Genomic DNA, 15071 nt, shown 5'->3' on the forward strand with positions numbered 1-15071 from the left:
AATATTAAAAAGGAAGCAGAGTCAAAACCAAAAAGAACAATTAAAAATACTGATGATGATGATGATGACTATGGTACCATAGATGAACTACCACCAGATAGTTTAATAACACTGGTACAACCTGAACTGCCGACACTCAGCCGCCTGTGGTTGGCAGCATTAAAAGATTATGCACTTTTGACTTTACCAGCTGAATTTGCTAGTCAGCTCCCCCCAGATGGTGAGTATTGCATTCCGAATTTTGCTCTTAGGGAGTTCAAAATAGTAGTTACACAAAATGGGCGTGGTAGACACTAGCAACAACAGTAACACTAATAACATCTTCAATTTCTGTTGGCTTAAACTTGGCATTGTCTCATTTAGACCATGTTCTCCATATTGAATTTTTGGATTCAAGATATAACATAAAGCTTTTTTGATAGCTGAAGTAATCATGTTAGCCCTGTTTTATAATAATAGCTCTATGAGCTAGAGTACTCTAAATAACTATGGATAACAAGTCGTTATTCATAGCCATGATGAACTATATTACTGTACAGCCAGTGTATGTATTTTTATATAAATTCCTCGTCTACCAATGAATTGTGTTCCTAAAGTCCTTTGCAAATTGTTTGTACTTTAGTTTTCCTATTGAAATCAATATAGTCATTATCTTTAACATTTTTTTTATATTTAGAAACTGTATTATCAGTTCTTACTCAAAGAACCCATTCCTCTTCCCAGGTATCAGTGATACCAATAATGGAGTTTCCCCTTTTTTTCCTTCCTTAATCCATCATAACAGCCGGGAGAGAGATGAGGAACTCCTCAGTGTTGGTAGTGGAAATAGGAGGTGAGGAGGAATAGCAAAATGGGAGAAAAACAGAAAGAAGAAAGAAGAAGCAGAGTTCCATGGTTATAGTAGAAAGAAAGGGTGACAGGATTTTAAGAGCCAGTGGCAACAGTGAAGAGGTAAATCCCGTGACAACAGGGTAGGAAAAGGTAAGGATACTTGGTGGCATCAGCAGTAGCAGAGGACAGACTGGAAAACTAGCATCAGTGAGGAAGAGACAGGTACCGCAGTTCATCAGCTATGGGAAAGTGATTAATTTTGGTGGCTCTGTAAAGAAGAGAATCTCTCTGGCCAGATTGTTCTTTTGTATGTAATAGGTATTTTTAAGTTAATTGTTCACAAATGAGTGAACACTTGTAATAGAATCTAGTAATGTTAATTGATTTGATTGTTTTTTAGGTGGAGCATTTTATACTCCTGAGACTATTGATACAGCTAGACTTCACTATCGTAATTCCTGGGCCCCAATTCTCCATGCGGTGGCACTTTGGTTAAATAGCACAGGATTTACATGTTCCGAGTCCACGGAAGCAGCAGCAGTATCTGGCTTACAAAAACGTTCTACATCTGTCAATTTAAACCAGGCATCAGGAGCAACGGGTAGCGCTAAGTCTTTGCCAGAAATTAACAAAGACAGAATGCATCTGATTTTAGGTAGGTGTGTTATATTAATGTATTTCAAGATGTATCACTTTGTCTTTCATTTTAATGCTATGGAAAAGTTTTGTACAATATAGCATAATTCAGAGAGGGAAAAATAAAAAGATTTCACCTTGCCGTATAAATTGTTAATTTATAATCTAAAAATTAAATTATTAAAAACTGCTCCTTAAAAATTTTAGCTGTCCTGTTCACTCACAGAGCAACAACAGGTTTTCTTTTCACTTGTCACTTAACAGATGATCCCATGAAGAAAAACAGTTTAAGTGAATTTAAATGAATCCTAATTTATAATTGCTTTATAGATACTTTTTTTTAACATTTAAGAATTTATACATTCTAATGAAGCTTTTAGTGATCGTATATTTTTTGAGGGTGAAAAGGAACACAGCTGATAAGGTGTAATTATAGAATTTATCAGTAGATCTCATAAATGAAAATGTGAAAAACTTCCAAAACAGTGACCTTACCTTTATACAAATTAAGAGCAATTGTTACCTGTGATATATATTGTGCCTCTATAGCTTGCCATTTAAAACCTTTGATTATGAAAAATTGTTTGGGAACCATTTAATGAAAAATAATTTTATAATGTTCATAATTTATTCTTAATGTATTATTTTTAAAAATCCTAGAAATACGAAACAGAATATCTTCATAATTAGCCTAATGGCATGGGAATTCCTTTCTCAACACATAGCTAATTTGAATACTAACCTAATTACAAAGCTACAACCTTATGTTGAGTTTGACTGCTTAACTTGGAAACCATTCTGAACTCTACTTTAAGGCATTAATAAATATATGTTAGCCAGGTGTGGTGGCTCGCACCTTTAATCCCAGCTACTTGAGAGGCTGAGGCAGGAGGATCACTTGAGCCCAGCAACATAGCAAGACCCCATCTCTAAATAACTGAACGAATGAATGAATGTATGTATGTCAAGGTAATCTATTAAAAAAAGGAGAAAAGTAAAGGAAAAAATATGGTGTTAAAGCAAGATAAAGTGTTTTATATTGAAAAACTCATGTTTTTATTTTGTACGTTTCAGGTGTGAGTATACAGTTTCTTTGTTCCCCTAGACCTGAGGAGCCTATTGAACATGTTACAGCATGCCTCCAGGCATTACACACCTTGCTGGATTCTCCTTACGCTCGAATCCATATTGCAGAAGATCAGGTACAGTGTTTTTCTATAATAAATAATTAGTTGTATGCTTAAGATAATTTTTTCACATAGAAAACAAATATTAGATATTACATATTAATGACAATTAATGTAATATAAAATAAATATCCAAGATTTGGCTGTACTGAATCTTGGATGACCAGGCAGAGCTGGACTAGAGATAGTCACTATACCTTCTTTGACTTCCTCATCAGTAGTCAAATAAAACTAAAAATGTAAGGGATACCTTCAGTATCAGTTAGTGATTCTACTAATAAAGGGCTAAAGTCTCTAGCCCGGGCAACAAAGCGAGACTCTGTCTCAAAAAAAAAAAAGGGCTAAAGTAACTTATAAGGCTGTTAAATAAATGTTTGATAAAATTTTATCTCTTAATGAAATTTTTTCTGTACCATCTCACATACTCATCTAAAGTTTAATGAGTTACTTTCTCTAATTTATGTATAGGATATTTAGGGGACTTTATTCATGTTACCGAACTAAGTTACCATGGATTTTTCATTATTTTCTCTTTCTTTTTTTTTTTGAGAGACAGGGTCTCGCTCTGTCACCCAGACTAGAGTGCAGTGGCACGATCATAGCTCACTGTAACCTCGAACTCCTGGGCTAAAGCAATCCTCCTGCCTCAGCTTCCCAATTAGCTAGGACTATAGGCATGTGCCACTGACTGCCCGGATAGTTTTTAATTTTTTTTGTAGAGATGGGGTCTTGCTATGTTGCCCAGGCTTGTCTCGAACTCCTGGCTCAAGAGATCCTCCTGCCTCAGCCTCCCAAAGTGCTGGTATTATAAGCATGAGCCCCCATGCCTGGCCTATTTAATTTTTAAATTAGGAATTCTTTTATTTTTATAATAGGAGCCGTCTCTTTTGACATCACCACTACCACCCGGTTTCACTTGGGGAAATTTTCCATAAAACACAAACAGATAAAGTTCATATCATTTTATTTCATCAAAATTAGTTTTACACATGGTGCTAACCAACAACAAAACAAATCATATGCTGTGTGGTTATGAGATTCACAGATTAAGTCTTTTTGTATCCCAACCTTGTAGCCTGAAGCTGTGCCTCAGCTAAACTACAAATAACGTAAGATTTAGTCTGTGAATGAAGGAGGACTGCTATATTTAAACTCAATGGTTTGAGTTTTAACATAATGTCTCACACAGCTAGCTATTTGTCAGATTTAGTAATATTTTGTTTATATAAAAGTTGTTTTACAATGGCAAAAAGAGGATGGATTTTTTTTTTCTGAATTGGATCCTGTAATTTTAACATTGTCAGAGTACTCTGATTCATACTGTATTCATTCATCCAACTAGTTTCACTCTGTGCCTGTTCTATCTCAGGCGTGGTTTGAGGCTGTAGATAGCCAGGTTTTACCATACCTAGATTAGGAAATAAGTACAGTGTAATAAGTGCTATGTTACTGTATGTAAGGGTATAGTTAGAATAGAGAGGAGGAACCCCAGCATTATGATAGGAAAGCAAAGAATGAATTCTCAGAGTAGACAATGGTTAAATCCAATCTGAAAGAGGAATTAGTGAGGCAGCACAAGAGGGATGGGTTTTCCTCTCAGAAAGAACAGCAAATGCAAAGACTGGAAGGCATGAGAGAGCATGGCAAGTTCATGAGCACTGCAGTCATTTACTGTGGTTCCTGTGAGTAAAGACCAAATCATGAAGATTTCTTTACAGTATGTAAAGGAGTTTAAACCCTATCCTGAAAGTGATACGAAATCGTTAAAAATATTTAAATAGGGTGGGTGCGGTAGTTCACACCTGTAATCCCAGCACTTTGGGAGGCTGAGGCAGGAGGATTGCTTGAGGCCAGGAGTTGGAGACCAGCCTGAGCAAAATCGAGACCCCATCTCTACAAAAAATAGAAAAATTAGCTACGCATGGTGGCACGTGCCTGTAGTCGCAGCTACTTGGGAGGCTGAAGCAGGAGGATCACTTGAGCCCAGGAGTTTGAGCTGTGAGCTAGGATGACGCCACTGTACTCTAGATGGGGTGACAGAGCGAGACCTTGTCTCAAAAAAAAAAAAAGAAAAAAGTTTAAATAGAGGAATGATATGATTATATTTCAGAAGGATCACTCTACCAACCTTGTAGAGATTGGTTTGTGAGACATGAGAAGGGAGACAGGGAGGCCAGTTATGAGGCTCTTTTTCATAATTCCAGAGAAATAATGAGTACAGTAGCCTAGGAAACTGAATAAAGGAGGAAGAAAAGAGGACCAAGATTGGAACCTTGGGGATAAATAGCATTTAAGGATTGAGAAGGGCAAAATAAATAGCAGTGGAGACTGCTGCATATGTCGAAGAACCTAATGAGATCAGAGTTACCAACGAGAAGGGAGAGAAGTGTTTCAAGAAGGGTAGACAGCAGTATCAAAAGAAACAGAACCCAATAAATAAGAACAGAAAAAGAGTCACAAAAGGTTATGGGTGACCACCCCCACCCCAGATGATTTTCTAGGCAGAAGCCAGATTGTAGAAGATCAAAGAGTCAATGAGAGGCTAAAGGAAGTGGAAGTATCTAGGCTGAGAAAGGAAGGAGCAGGACACATAGAGGCCGTGGGGTAGATAAAAGTGTCTCAGAGGCTTTTGGGAGGCATAGGGGACACATAAGATAAGAAAGACTTTTGAGCGTTTTCCTTACACCGAGGAGAGTAGCCTAACTAGAGAGAGAGGCTGAAGACATATGAGATATGATTGAGATCTTTGAAGAATCCTTGGGAAGTCAAATAGGATGGGATAGGGAGCCCATGAGGAAAGATTAACCAGCCTCAGATAAGAGGCTGGAAGCTTGATCTTAAGGGAAGAGGTAAAGATGGCTTTGGTTGTAGTTGATTTTTTTCCCCCTCTTTGAAATTTGACCTAGGTTCATTGGGTGGATTTGATGTGGAAAATGGTAAAAGGCTTAAAGTAGGTGGTGAAAGTTGCTGAGGTGAATAGGAAAGAAACTCACTAGAAATGTACAGTCTCTAGTACAAAACTCTGGGTATTCAGCGTAGGTTGCAAATTATGAATTGTAGTGGCACTGGACCCCGGCAGTACTGTTTAGCCTGAGTATTTCTTTCTGATAGGAGAATGATCATCATTGAATATAAAACTCGATTAAATATGTAAATAATAAAGTCCTTTGTTGCTTGAAAATACGTTTGGATAAAATGTGACCATTTCTCAAGATTGTTATAATGTTCTTATGTGTTACATAGTCCTATATATTAATTTTAACTGCCAAATTTCTATATTTTTACATGTGTATTTTCTCATTTTAATAATACAAATTTATCTTTTGAAATTAAAATAATTAAATTTATTTGTATTTATTTATAATAGCTGATTGGTGTTGAGTTGCTGAGTGTTTTGCACCGCCTCCTGTTGACCTGGAATCCATCATCCGTCCAGCTATTGGTTACTGGAGTTGTACAACAGATAGTAAGAGCTGCTCAGGATTATTTGCAAGAAAAAAGAAACACTCTAAGTAAGCACTAGAAATTATACTAGTAGTAAATTTTATTTGTACTCTAATTTTTTAAATATTTATTAAGGTTTTAATAAAAAAGTTAATCATGCATTTAGAAGATTGAAATTGATTTTATTTTCATTAGAAAAGACCAAATGAGGTTGGGCGCGGTGGCTCACACCTATAATCCTAGCACTCTGGGAGGCTGAGGCAAGAAGATCACTTGAGGTCAGGTGTTCAAAACCAGCCTGAGTGAGAGGGAGACCCCATCTCTACTAAAAATAGAAAAAATTAGCCAGGCGTGGTGGTGTGCACCTGTAGTCCCAGCTCCCCAGTAGCTGAGGCAGGAGGATCATTTGAACTCAGGAGTCTGAGGTCGCTATGAGCTAGGCTGATGCCACAGCACTCGAGCCTGGGCAATAGAGAGAGACTCTGTCACAAAAAAAAAAAAAGAAAAGACCAAATGCAATTGCTGATATCTGACTGTTTTTCACCTTCAAAAATGTCAGTTTCATCTGGTTCAACCTAGCATTTGTATTATTCCTATTATGAAATAGATAGCTAATAAAAATACCTAATAAGGATTTTACATGTACTTTTAAGGAGCGGTCAGTGCACAGAATTCTAGGAAGGCAGAGAATTATACAGAGAAAGACATGTGTGGCATCAGTTAGACATTTACTTGTAAATCCTTTTGAAATAATTTCTTAAATGTACTTATTATATTGTTTTATATACTATTTGTTACTTTTTTGCTGGAGATTTCACCAAATTATCTTTTACCTAAGATGAAGATGACATGGAAAAAGAGTCCTGTACTGTATTAGGAGAAGGAGGTGACAGCGGTGGTCTCATTCCTGGAAAATCGCTTGTGTTTGCAACTATGGAGCTGTTGATGTTCATTTTAGTGCGGCATATGCCACATCTCAGTACCAAGATGTCGGACTCTCCAAGTCATACAGCCACTAAAACTCGACTGTCAGAAGAAAGTGCTCGTTTGGTGGCAGCCACAGTTACCATACTCTCTGATTTACCATCCCTGTGTTCACCTGCTGGTATAGTATTGATCAGTATTTGGAAAAATGTTATATATTACAGTAGAGAAAGATGAGCTTGCCTTTGATTGTAAGCACTGTTATAACTTACTTCCTCTTAAATCTCAAGTGTAAAATGAGAAATTGGTCTCTTTTAAGGTTTTATTTACCTTTAAGAGCCTATAAAGATTAAAGATACAAAAAATTACAAACCTAAGGTGCTCTTTTCAAATATGTTTCAAACAAGAGGTGGAACTACAGATTGGAGAAAGACATTGAATGTCAGCAGCTAGATATAAAGTAGAATTACTAAACACTTTATTTTCTGATCTGGTTGCCACTCTTGAGTAACACTGAAAAACATTAATAAATGTCAGAAGAGTGACAGCCAACTCTATGGAACACTTCAAGAAATATGGCTAAAATAGATAATAGTTATCTGCAGATACTGAAGAACTATTGGAAGTTAAAGTATACTTTCCCTCTGTTTTATCTGGAAGGTAAAAATAGTATCAGTAAATATATAGGAAAATTCCATCTCTACACAAGGAAGACCTTTCTAGCTCTTAGAGTTGTCGTGCATATGTACATTATTGGAGCCTTGTGGGCAGATGCTGCAATGGCTGTATGTGAGAGTGGTGAAGGGACTCCTTCCTTAAGCAGGAGGTTGATTTGATGACCTTACACTTCTTTCATCTCAAAATTCTAGGGTTCTTTCATTTCTTCTTTCTTTAGCCCAATAGTTTTTATTTTCCTGGCTTGATTAGGTTGACTTTGGTACACTGAGGGTTGATTATGTGTCTTAGAATTGCTGTAAGATTCATGGAATCACTTAGATGCTTCTCCAAGTATATTGTAGAGTTTTCCTTCTGTTTTTCTATCTTCCTTTCTCATTTTCATTATGAAGGGCATGAAATATTAAATAGGTGAAATATTGGAAGTAATAAAAACAAGGCTAGTTAGAAAAAAAGAAGATACCAATTTTGTCTTCTTTGAAATAACCTGGCACTTTCTTATTTTCTTTTTCAAACATTGAATTATGGTAATAGCAATGCAGTAAATTTTGTATAAAAACAAGGAAAAGGAACAATATTAAACTACAATCAATTGCAAAAAATATAAGCAGTGGAAACAACTATAATATGGGAACTGAAATAATTATGAAGTAATCTGATTTGTTTTTATTTCAGGATGTATGACAATCCTGCCCACAATTCTCTTCTTAATTGCAAGAATATTGAAAGACACAGCAATAAAGTCTGCAGATAATCAGGTTCCTCCACCAGTCAGTGCAGCTCTTCAAGGGATTAAAAGTATTGTGACACTTTCAATGGCCAAAACTGAGGAAACTCAAAAACAATGGACAGCTCTAATTCGTAGCACTCTTGCATGCATCCTGGAATATTCTCAACCAGGTAACCTATTAGAGTTTAAGAATTTTTAATCTGTTTCCTATTTAATTCATTAGGTGAATAAGCTTGTCAGAAAACTGCTACATAACATTGAATCAACTCAGAGAGGTGTTCTAGTTGTGAAGGGGTATTAATCTTCGTGTGTGAAGTTCAATACCCCTTTCTGGATTGTTGACTTTAAATGCCCTTGTCTTAGTACTTATATACATATTAGGAGGTTTTCAAAAAAAAAAGGCTCTATGCTCAGCAGCATTGACATGTGTTAATATATTTATGTTTGCTTCAACTTATTTTTTACAATTAAAGTAATAAGGTAGGAGAGAAAATTTAAATACCTGTCACTACCCCAACATACTCTGAAATGGAACCACAATGTTGATATTAATACATTTTACTCTCTAAATATCTATATAAATAGGGATATTTTCTATGTTAACTTATATCATTTATGTTAATAAATATATGTTAATATGTGTATACATTATATATAGAGTGAGATAACTGTGAGCAATATATAGTATTTGTATTTTAAAATTTATGTAAGTAATATCATCTCGGTCTACTTTTATTCTCTCACTCAACAGTAAATTCTTTTTAGATCTATTAATGTGAATATGTAAAACTGTCATTCATTCTTTTAACTCCTGTACAGTTTTCTGTCATATGTATTTATCAATTATTATTCATTTCTCCATCAATGGATATTTTTAATATTTCTCATTCATAAAATTAATAAAATAAAATTATTATCAGGCATTGCCAAATCGCCCTCCACCATAGCTATATGAATTTACACTGCCCTCAGCAGTGTATGATAATTTCTATTTCCCCAAATCCTTACCAATATTGTCAGACTTTTAGATTTTGTATGATAGGTAAAATATACTATCTTAGTGTTTTAATCTGCACGTTTCATTTTCCTAGTGAGTATAAGCATTTTTCGTGTTTGTGTTTAATTTAGGGAGGGAATATTTATTCACATTTTTCCCCATTTTTCTTCTGTTTGACTTTTTATTTCAAGTTTTATTTCTATTGTAAAGAAAATGTGAAAGAACTGAAAAAAAGAATAGTAAGGAAACATTTGTCATTTCGCCTGTTAAAAAATTTCCACACTGTCTAAAACTGTGGAGTGGGCCCAAGAAACAATGGATGGGGCAGTCAAAGAAAACAGGTTGCTTTGAAACAATTATTTACATGAGAATGTGACACATAATAAAGACACATTCATTATCCTTCAAATGGTTCCTGTCAGTTAGCTATTTGAGAAATAAATTGCAGTTAGGCTCTCCCCTTATATCATGAATCACAAAAAATGCCCAATAAATTAAAATGATAATGTAAAATTTTAAAAATTGGAAAACAAAATATAGGTGAATCTTTTATGTCAGAATGGCAAAGGGTTAACTGTAAGTCAGTGAACAATATCACAGAGAAAAATATCAATGTATTGCTCTATACAGAAATTAACTTCTGCCCATCCAAATATTTTACATTAAATTGTAGCTGAAAAAAGAGCTGAAGAACTGACAAAAATATTTATGTCAGTGTTGCTACCATTAATATACAAAGAGATCTTAGAAAAAATTCACTTAACAACCAATAGATGAAAGAAGAAAGAACACAGGTTAGTAAAAAAGAAAATAGAAATGGCCACCAAGCATATAAAAGAAAATCAGCCACATTAGTAAGTAAAGAAATGTAAACAAAAACAGAGTAATATAAATTTTTACTTGCAAAACTGATTTTTTTTTTTTTTTGACGATGTACAGCTGGAATTGGTACCAGGAGAACATTTTCATACTTTGCTGAAAGTAGTTTAAAATGGTTTAAACTTTCAGGGAATTAATTCTGTAGCATGTACAAAGAGCCTTTAAGATTGCGTACTCTTTGACCTTACTCATCAAAAAATTATGTTTGAGGTTATTTATTACCTATTACATCTATTTTACATAATGAAAATGTGGGAAAAATATAACTGGCAGTGGGAAAAATTATAAAATACATGATAGTATTTTTTTTTTTTTTTTTTGAGACGGAATCTCTCTCTGTCACCTGGGCTGCAGTGCTGTGGTGTCACAGCAATCTCAAACTCCTGGGCTCAAGTGAGTCTTCTGCCTCAGCCTACCAAGTAGCTGGGACTACAGCCATGTGTCACCATGCTGGCTAATTTTTCTATTTTTAGTAGAGACGGGGTCTCGTTCTTGCTCAGGCTGATCTTGAACTCCTGACCTCAACTGATCCTCCCGCCTCGGCCTCCCAGAGTGCTAGAATTACAGGCGTGAGCCACCGTGCCCAGCCTACATGATTGTATGTTCATTTTGATTATATTTCTATTATATCTATTAAATATCATGTTTATAAGCAACTGTATAAAGATTTTAACCCAGACCAGAAGAACTTAAACCAAAACCTAGAAATTTGGCTGCGCGCAGTGGGATTATAGGTGTGAGCTGCTGCACCCAGCCTGGATGTACAATCTTCTTAAAGTCACAATTTAAAAATAAAATAATTTTCTTGTAATAAGAATTTTCAAAAAATTGCTTATAATATCACAAACTCTAAATTAGAGATAGTTCTTATTCCACCTAGAATAACATTCCTACTGTGGAGTTCTCTGGTTTTTAACATTTATAACTCAGGTTTTTATAACTTGGTTAAATCCTTCAAATTTTAAGTTTCTTTTTTCTCAACTTTTTTTCCTTTATGGGCATGTGGCTCATGCCTGTAATCCTAGCACTTTGGGAGACCGAGGCAGGAGGACCGCCCAAGGCCAGGAGTTCAAGACTAGCCTGAGCAACATAGCGAGATCCCATCTCTACAAAAAAATAGAAAAATTAGCTGGGTATGGTGGCATGTGCCTATATAGTCCCAGCTACTTGGGAGGCTGAGGCAGGAGGATTGCTTGAGCCCTGGACTTTGAGGTTGCAGTGAGCTATGATCACACCACTGCACAACAGAACAAGACTGTTACCAAAAAAAAAGTTGCAAGAATAGCACAGTGAACTCCAGTGTACCATTCTCCTAGATTCACCGGTTGTTAACGTTTTGCCACATACGGGTTTTTACTCTCTATGTAATCTACTTACCATTATTGTAAATATTATTTTACTAATTTTGTTGAACTATTTGAGTATATGTTGAAGTCATTATGACTCTTTACTCCTGAATACTTCATGACTAGGATATTCCCTTACATAACCACAGATGAATTATCAAATTTAGGCAATTTAGCATTGATACAATGCTATTATTCATTTGCAAATTTCATCGGTTGTCCTCCTAATGACCTTCATACAACTCTTTTGTTTTTATTTAGTCATTATATTGCTTTAGTCTCCTTTAATCTGGGGCAGTTCCTCAGCCTTTATCTTTCATGACATTAATGTTTTTGAAGAGTACAGGCTCTCTATTATGTAGCATGTTTCTCAATTTAGAATTGGCTGATTTTTTTCCTCAGTAAAACTGATTAGATTCAATTTATGCATTTTTGGCAGGAATACCATATAACTAATGTGTCTTTCTCAGTAAATCATATAAGGAGACATATAATGTTTCTTTGTCCCATTATTGGAAATCTTGACTTTAATAACTTTATTAAGATGATATTTGCTATGCTTCTCCTCTATAAAATTGCCATTTTTCCGTTTCATAATTAATAAGTAATCTGTGGGGAGATACTGTAAGACTTTCTCAATTGTCTCTTCCCCATCAAACTTTCACATGGTGGTTTTAGCGTCCATTGTACCTAAATCATTTATAGTTGCAAAATGATAATTTTCTAACCTATATTTTTTATTCCTTTTACATTTATTAGCTGGCAATCTACTGAAAGGAAGAGCTTTCTCTTTGCCCTCCTTTCACTATATATTTATTTATTACTATCAGTACAGATTCATGATTCTTTCTTTAATTCAGTGAGTCTATTACTGTTACTTTGACATGTCCCCGTTATTTCTTGAGCACTTCCTTACTTTCTGGCACCCAGATGTAGCAGACTTATCTTGTATTTTCCCTGTTTCTATTCTAGAATCAGTCTATTCTCCAAAAGGCCCTGGCCCTTTTTAGTAGAGAATCGTATTTAGATATCCAGTTGTTGTAGTGTGGAGGGCGCGAACAGACCACGAGAGAATTTAATGGAGCCAAATTGAGAGTCTTTATTAGCTGGCCAGCGACCACCTCCGCCCGCGTAAAAGCAGTACGAGAGGATGGCACCAGTCTTTTGCTTCTACAGGAATTTTATACTAATTTGGGGGGCTACGTGCCATAGAACAGGTACTCTAAAACAAAGGAAACAAAAGCAGAATGTACAATCAATATTTCAATGACACAGAGTCCTGAGATCTGGCTGTTCTCACAGATCTCTGGTACCCAAAGACAAATTACAATCATTGAAGTAAAGCACAATCTAAGTTATAGATTAAACACAGAACATTCTTCCAGTTACACATCGATCATAAGTTGAACCCTTGACATACTTTGCGTAGGGCTATCAGGCCCTGAATTCTAACAATTGCTAACCGCAAGCTTTGTACAGAAGCAAATAGCGTTCATTAAAGTTCCCTAGCAACTATAATTGCATTATACCTTTTTATTCATTAACCCTTCAAAGCATCTCAGCTCACTACACAGTCTTTTTTTTTGGTTGTTGGTATCTCACTGTGTTGCCTCGGCTGGTCTCAAACTGCTGGCCTCAAGGAATTCTCCCACCTCGGCCTCCTAAAGTGCTAGGATTATAGGTGTGAGCTGCTGCACCCAGCCTGGATGTCCAATCTTCTTAAAGTCACAATTTAAAAATAAAATAATAATTTTCTGACAAAAAGTTGCTTGTAATATCACAAACTCTGAATTAGAGATTGTTCTTATTTCACCTAGAATAACATTCCTACTGTGGAGTTCTCTGGTTTTTAACATTTATAACTCAGGTTTTTATAAGTTGGTTAAATCCTTCAAATTTTAAGTTTCTCTTTTCTCAACTTTTTTTCCTTTATATTAAGTTAATGGACTTTTTCTAGACTGTTGTTCTTAGCCCATTCTATTTTACAAAAGCTGGTATTCTCATCATGAGATAATGTTAGCATATCATATATGTTCATAATCCTAATAAAGTACTAGTTATCATTGGGTATTTATAGTTGCCAAGTCAGCCCAAATGCACACAGAAAGTGTTGATAAATTCAGTTGTTGGAGAAATGGTAATCACAATATTTGTTAGGTTAAAGTTGTATATATTCCTAACTAAATGATTATAATAGCAAGAAATTCCTTAAAATTGTAAGAATGTTGTCTTCAGGAAACTGTGCAAGATTTTTTTTTATGGTTGTGTGGAATTTACAAGTTTTCTTATTTACTAAGTTGAAAGGTGATATCACCAACAAAGTCTACTCTGAGTTATTTAATTAATTAGAATATCTTATAATCATTTAACTTTATATATTTGACTTCATACAGTTATTTGTGGATTAAATTAGATTGAGGCACACACTGCTATAAATGTTGAGGTCAGAGAGTTGTTTAAGATCGAAATTCCAAAACATTTTAGAAACCACCCATTGCTTTCATTTTTCATTTTCAGAAGACTCTATGCCTGCACCTGATGAAGTAAGCATGCTAACAGCAATTGCACTCTTCCTGTGGTCTGCTAGTAGTGAAATAATAGGCGTCCAGTCATTACAGAATGGCTGCATGAACAGATTTAAAAATGCATTAAATTCATGTGACCCGTGGGTAAGTTACATACATTTAAAACGATTAAACATAAACATTCCACTTTACCAAGAAAATTTCAGATTGATTCATTAAAATATGTGATACATATAATGAAAAGCTAAGTTTTTACAGTATGACTTTTAAATGGAAAAAACTGGAAAAGATTACTGGGTTTAAGCACTAGGAGAGACACGTGTATGTTTATTCACATATGCAGAAATTCTATATCTGAAATATTTGATGAACCCAGGTACATATTTGTAGATACTTTACAGGAGTCCATGATTATGTTTTCCAATGTTTATTTAAATAACACCAGGACATTAAAGGATAAGTTTATATTATTATACGTGTTAATGAACCTATTAGAAACTCTAGTCGTCTAGAAAATAAGTCTATTATTATATGATGTCAAAGTCTAAACTAATGATTCTCAAATCTGCTGCACATCAGGAAAAAAAAAAAAGCAGTTTAGAAACATTCTTGTACTCTGCCACTACCTCCTGAATCAGACTCTCCACATTTGTGGCTCGAGAATTGGTATTTAAAATGTTTCTCCAAGTATTTTTGATGTCCCGTGAGGTTTGGCCACTTGTGCTCTACCAAAGCACTGAAACAGTTTTATTTTGCTCTTTGTCCCATATATTGATGGGTTTTCCTCCCCTTTCTTCTTCCCTTTTTTTTTTTTTTGAATTATTAATATGAAGTCTTTCTAATCTAAAGTGGAGTCAGTGAGACTTTATTTTCTAGGCCTAGAAAACTTACAATTGA

The 15071-nt window shown here is 35.0% G+C and overlaps 1 protein-coding gene across 1 annotated transcript in view; it reads left to right on the forward strand.

Moving 5' to 3' along the window:
• HEATR5B (HEAT repeat containing 5B) overlaps positions 1–15071 on the forward strand; it is a 105782-nt gene that overhangs the window by 78093 nt on the left and 12618 nt on the right. Inside the window, 7 exon segments of the mRNA XM_012653801.1 lie at positions 4–220; positions 1232–1486; positions 2542–2669; positions 6022–6166; positions 6937–7203; positions 8373–8597; positions 14167–14318. Coding sequence (XP_012509255.1) covers positions 4–220; positions 1232–1486; positions 2542–2669; positions 6022–6166; positions 6937–7203; positions 8373–8597; positions 14167–14318 — 1389 coding nt within the window.

This window comes from Propithecus coquereli, unplaced genomic scaffold (genome assembly GCF_000956105.1).
Source record: "Propithecus coquereli isolate 6110/MARCELLA unplaced genomic scaffold, Pcoq_1.0 Scaffold43, whole genome shotgun sequence".
Lineage (NCBI taxonomy): Eukaryota > Metazoa > Chordata > Mammalia > Primates > Indriidae > Propithecus > Propithecus coquereli.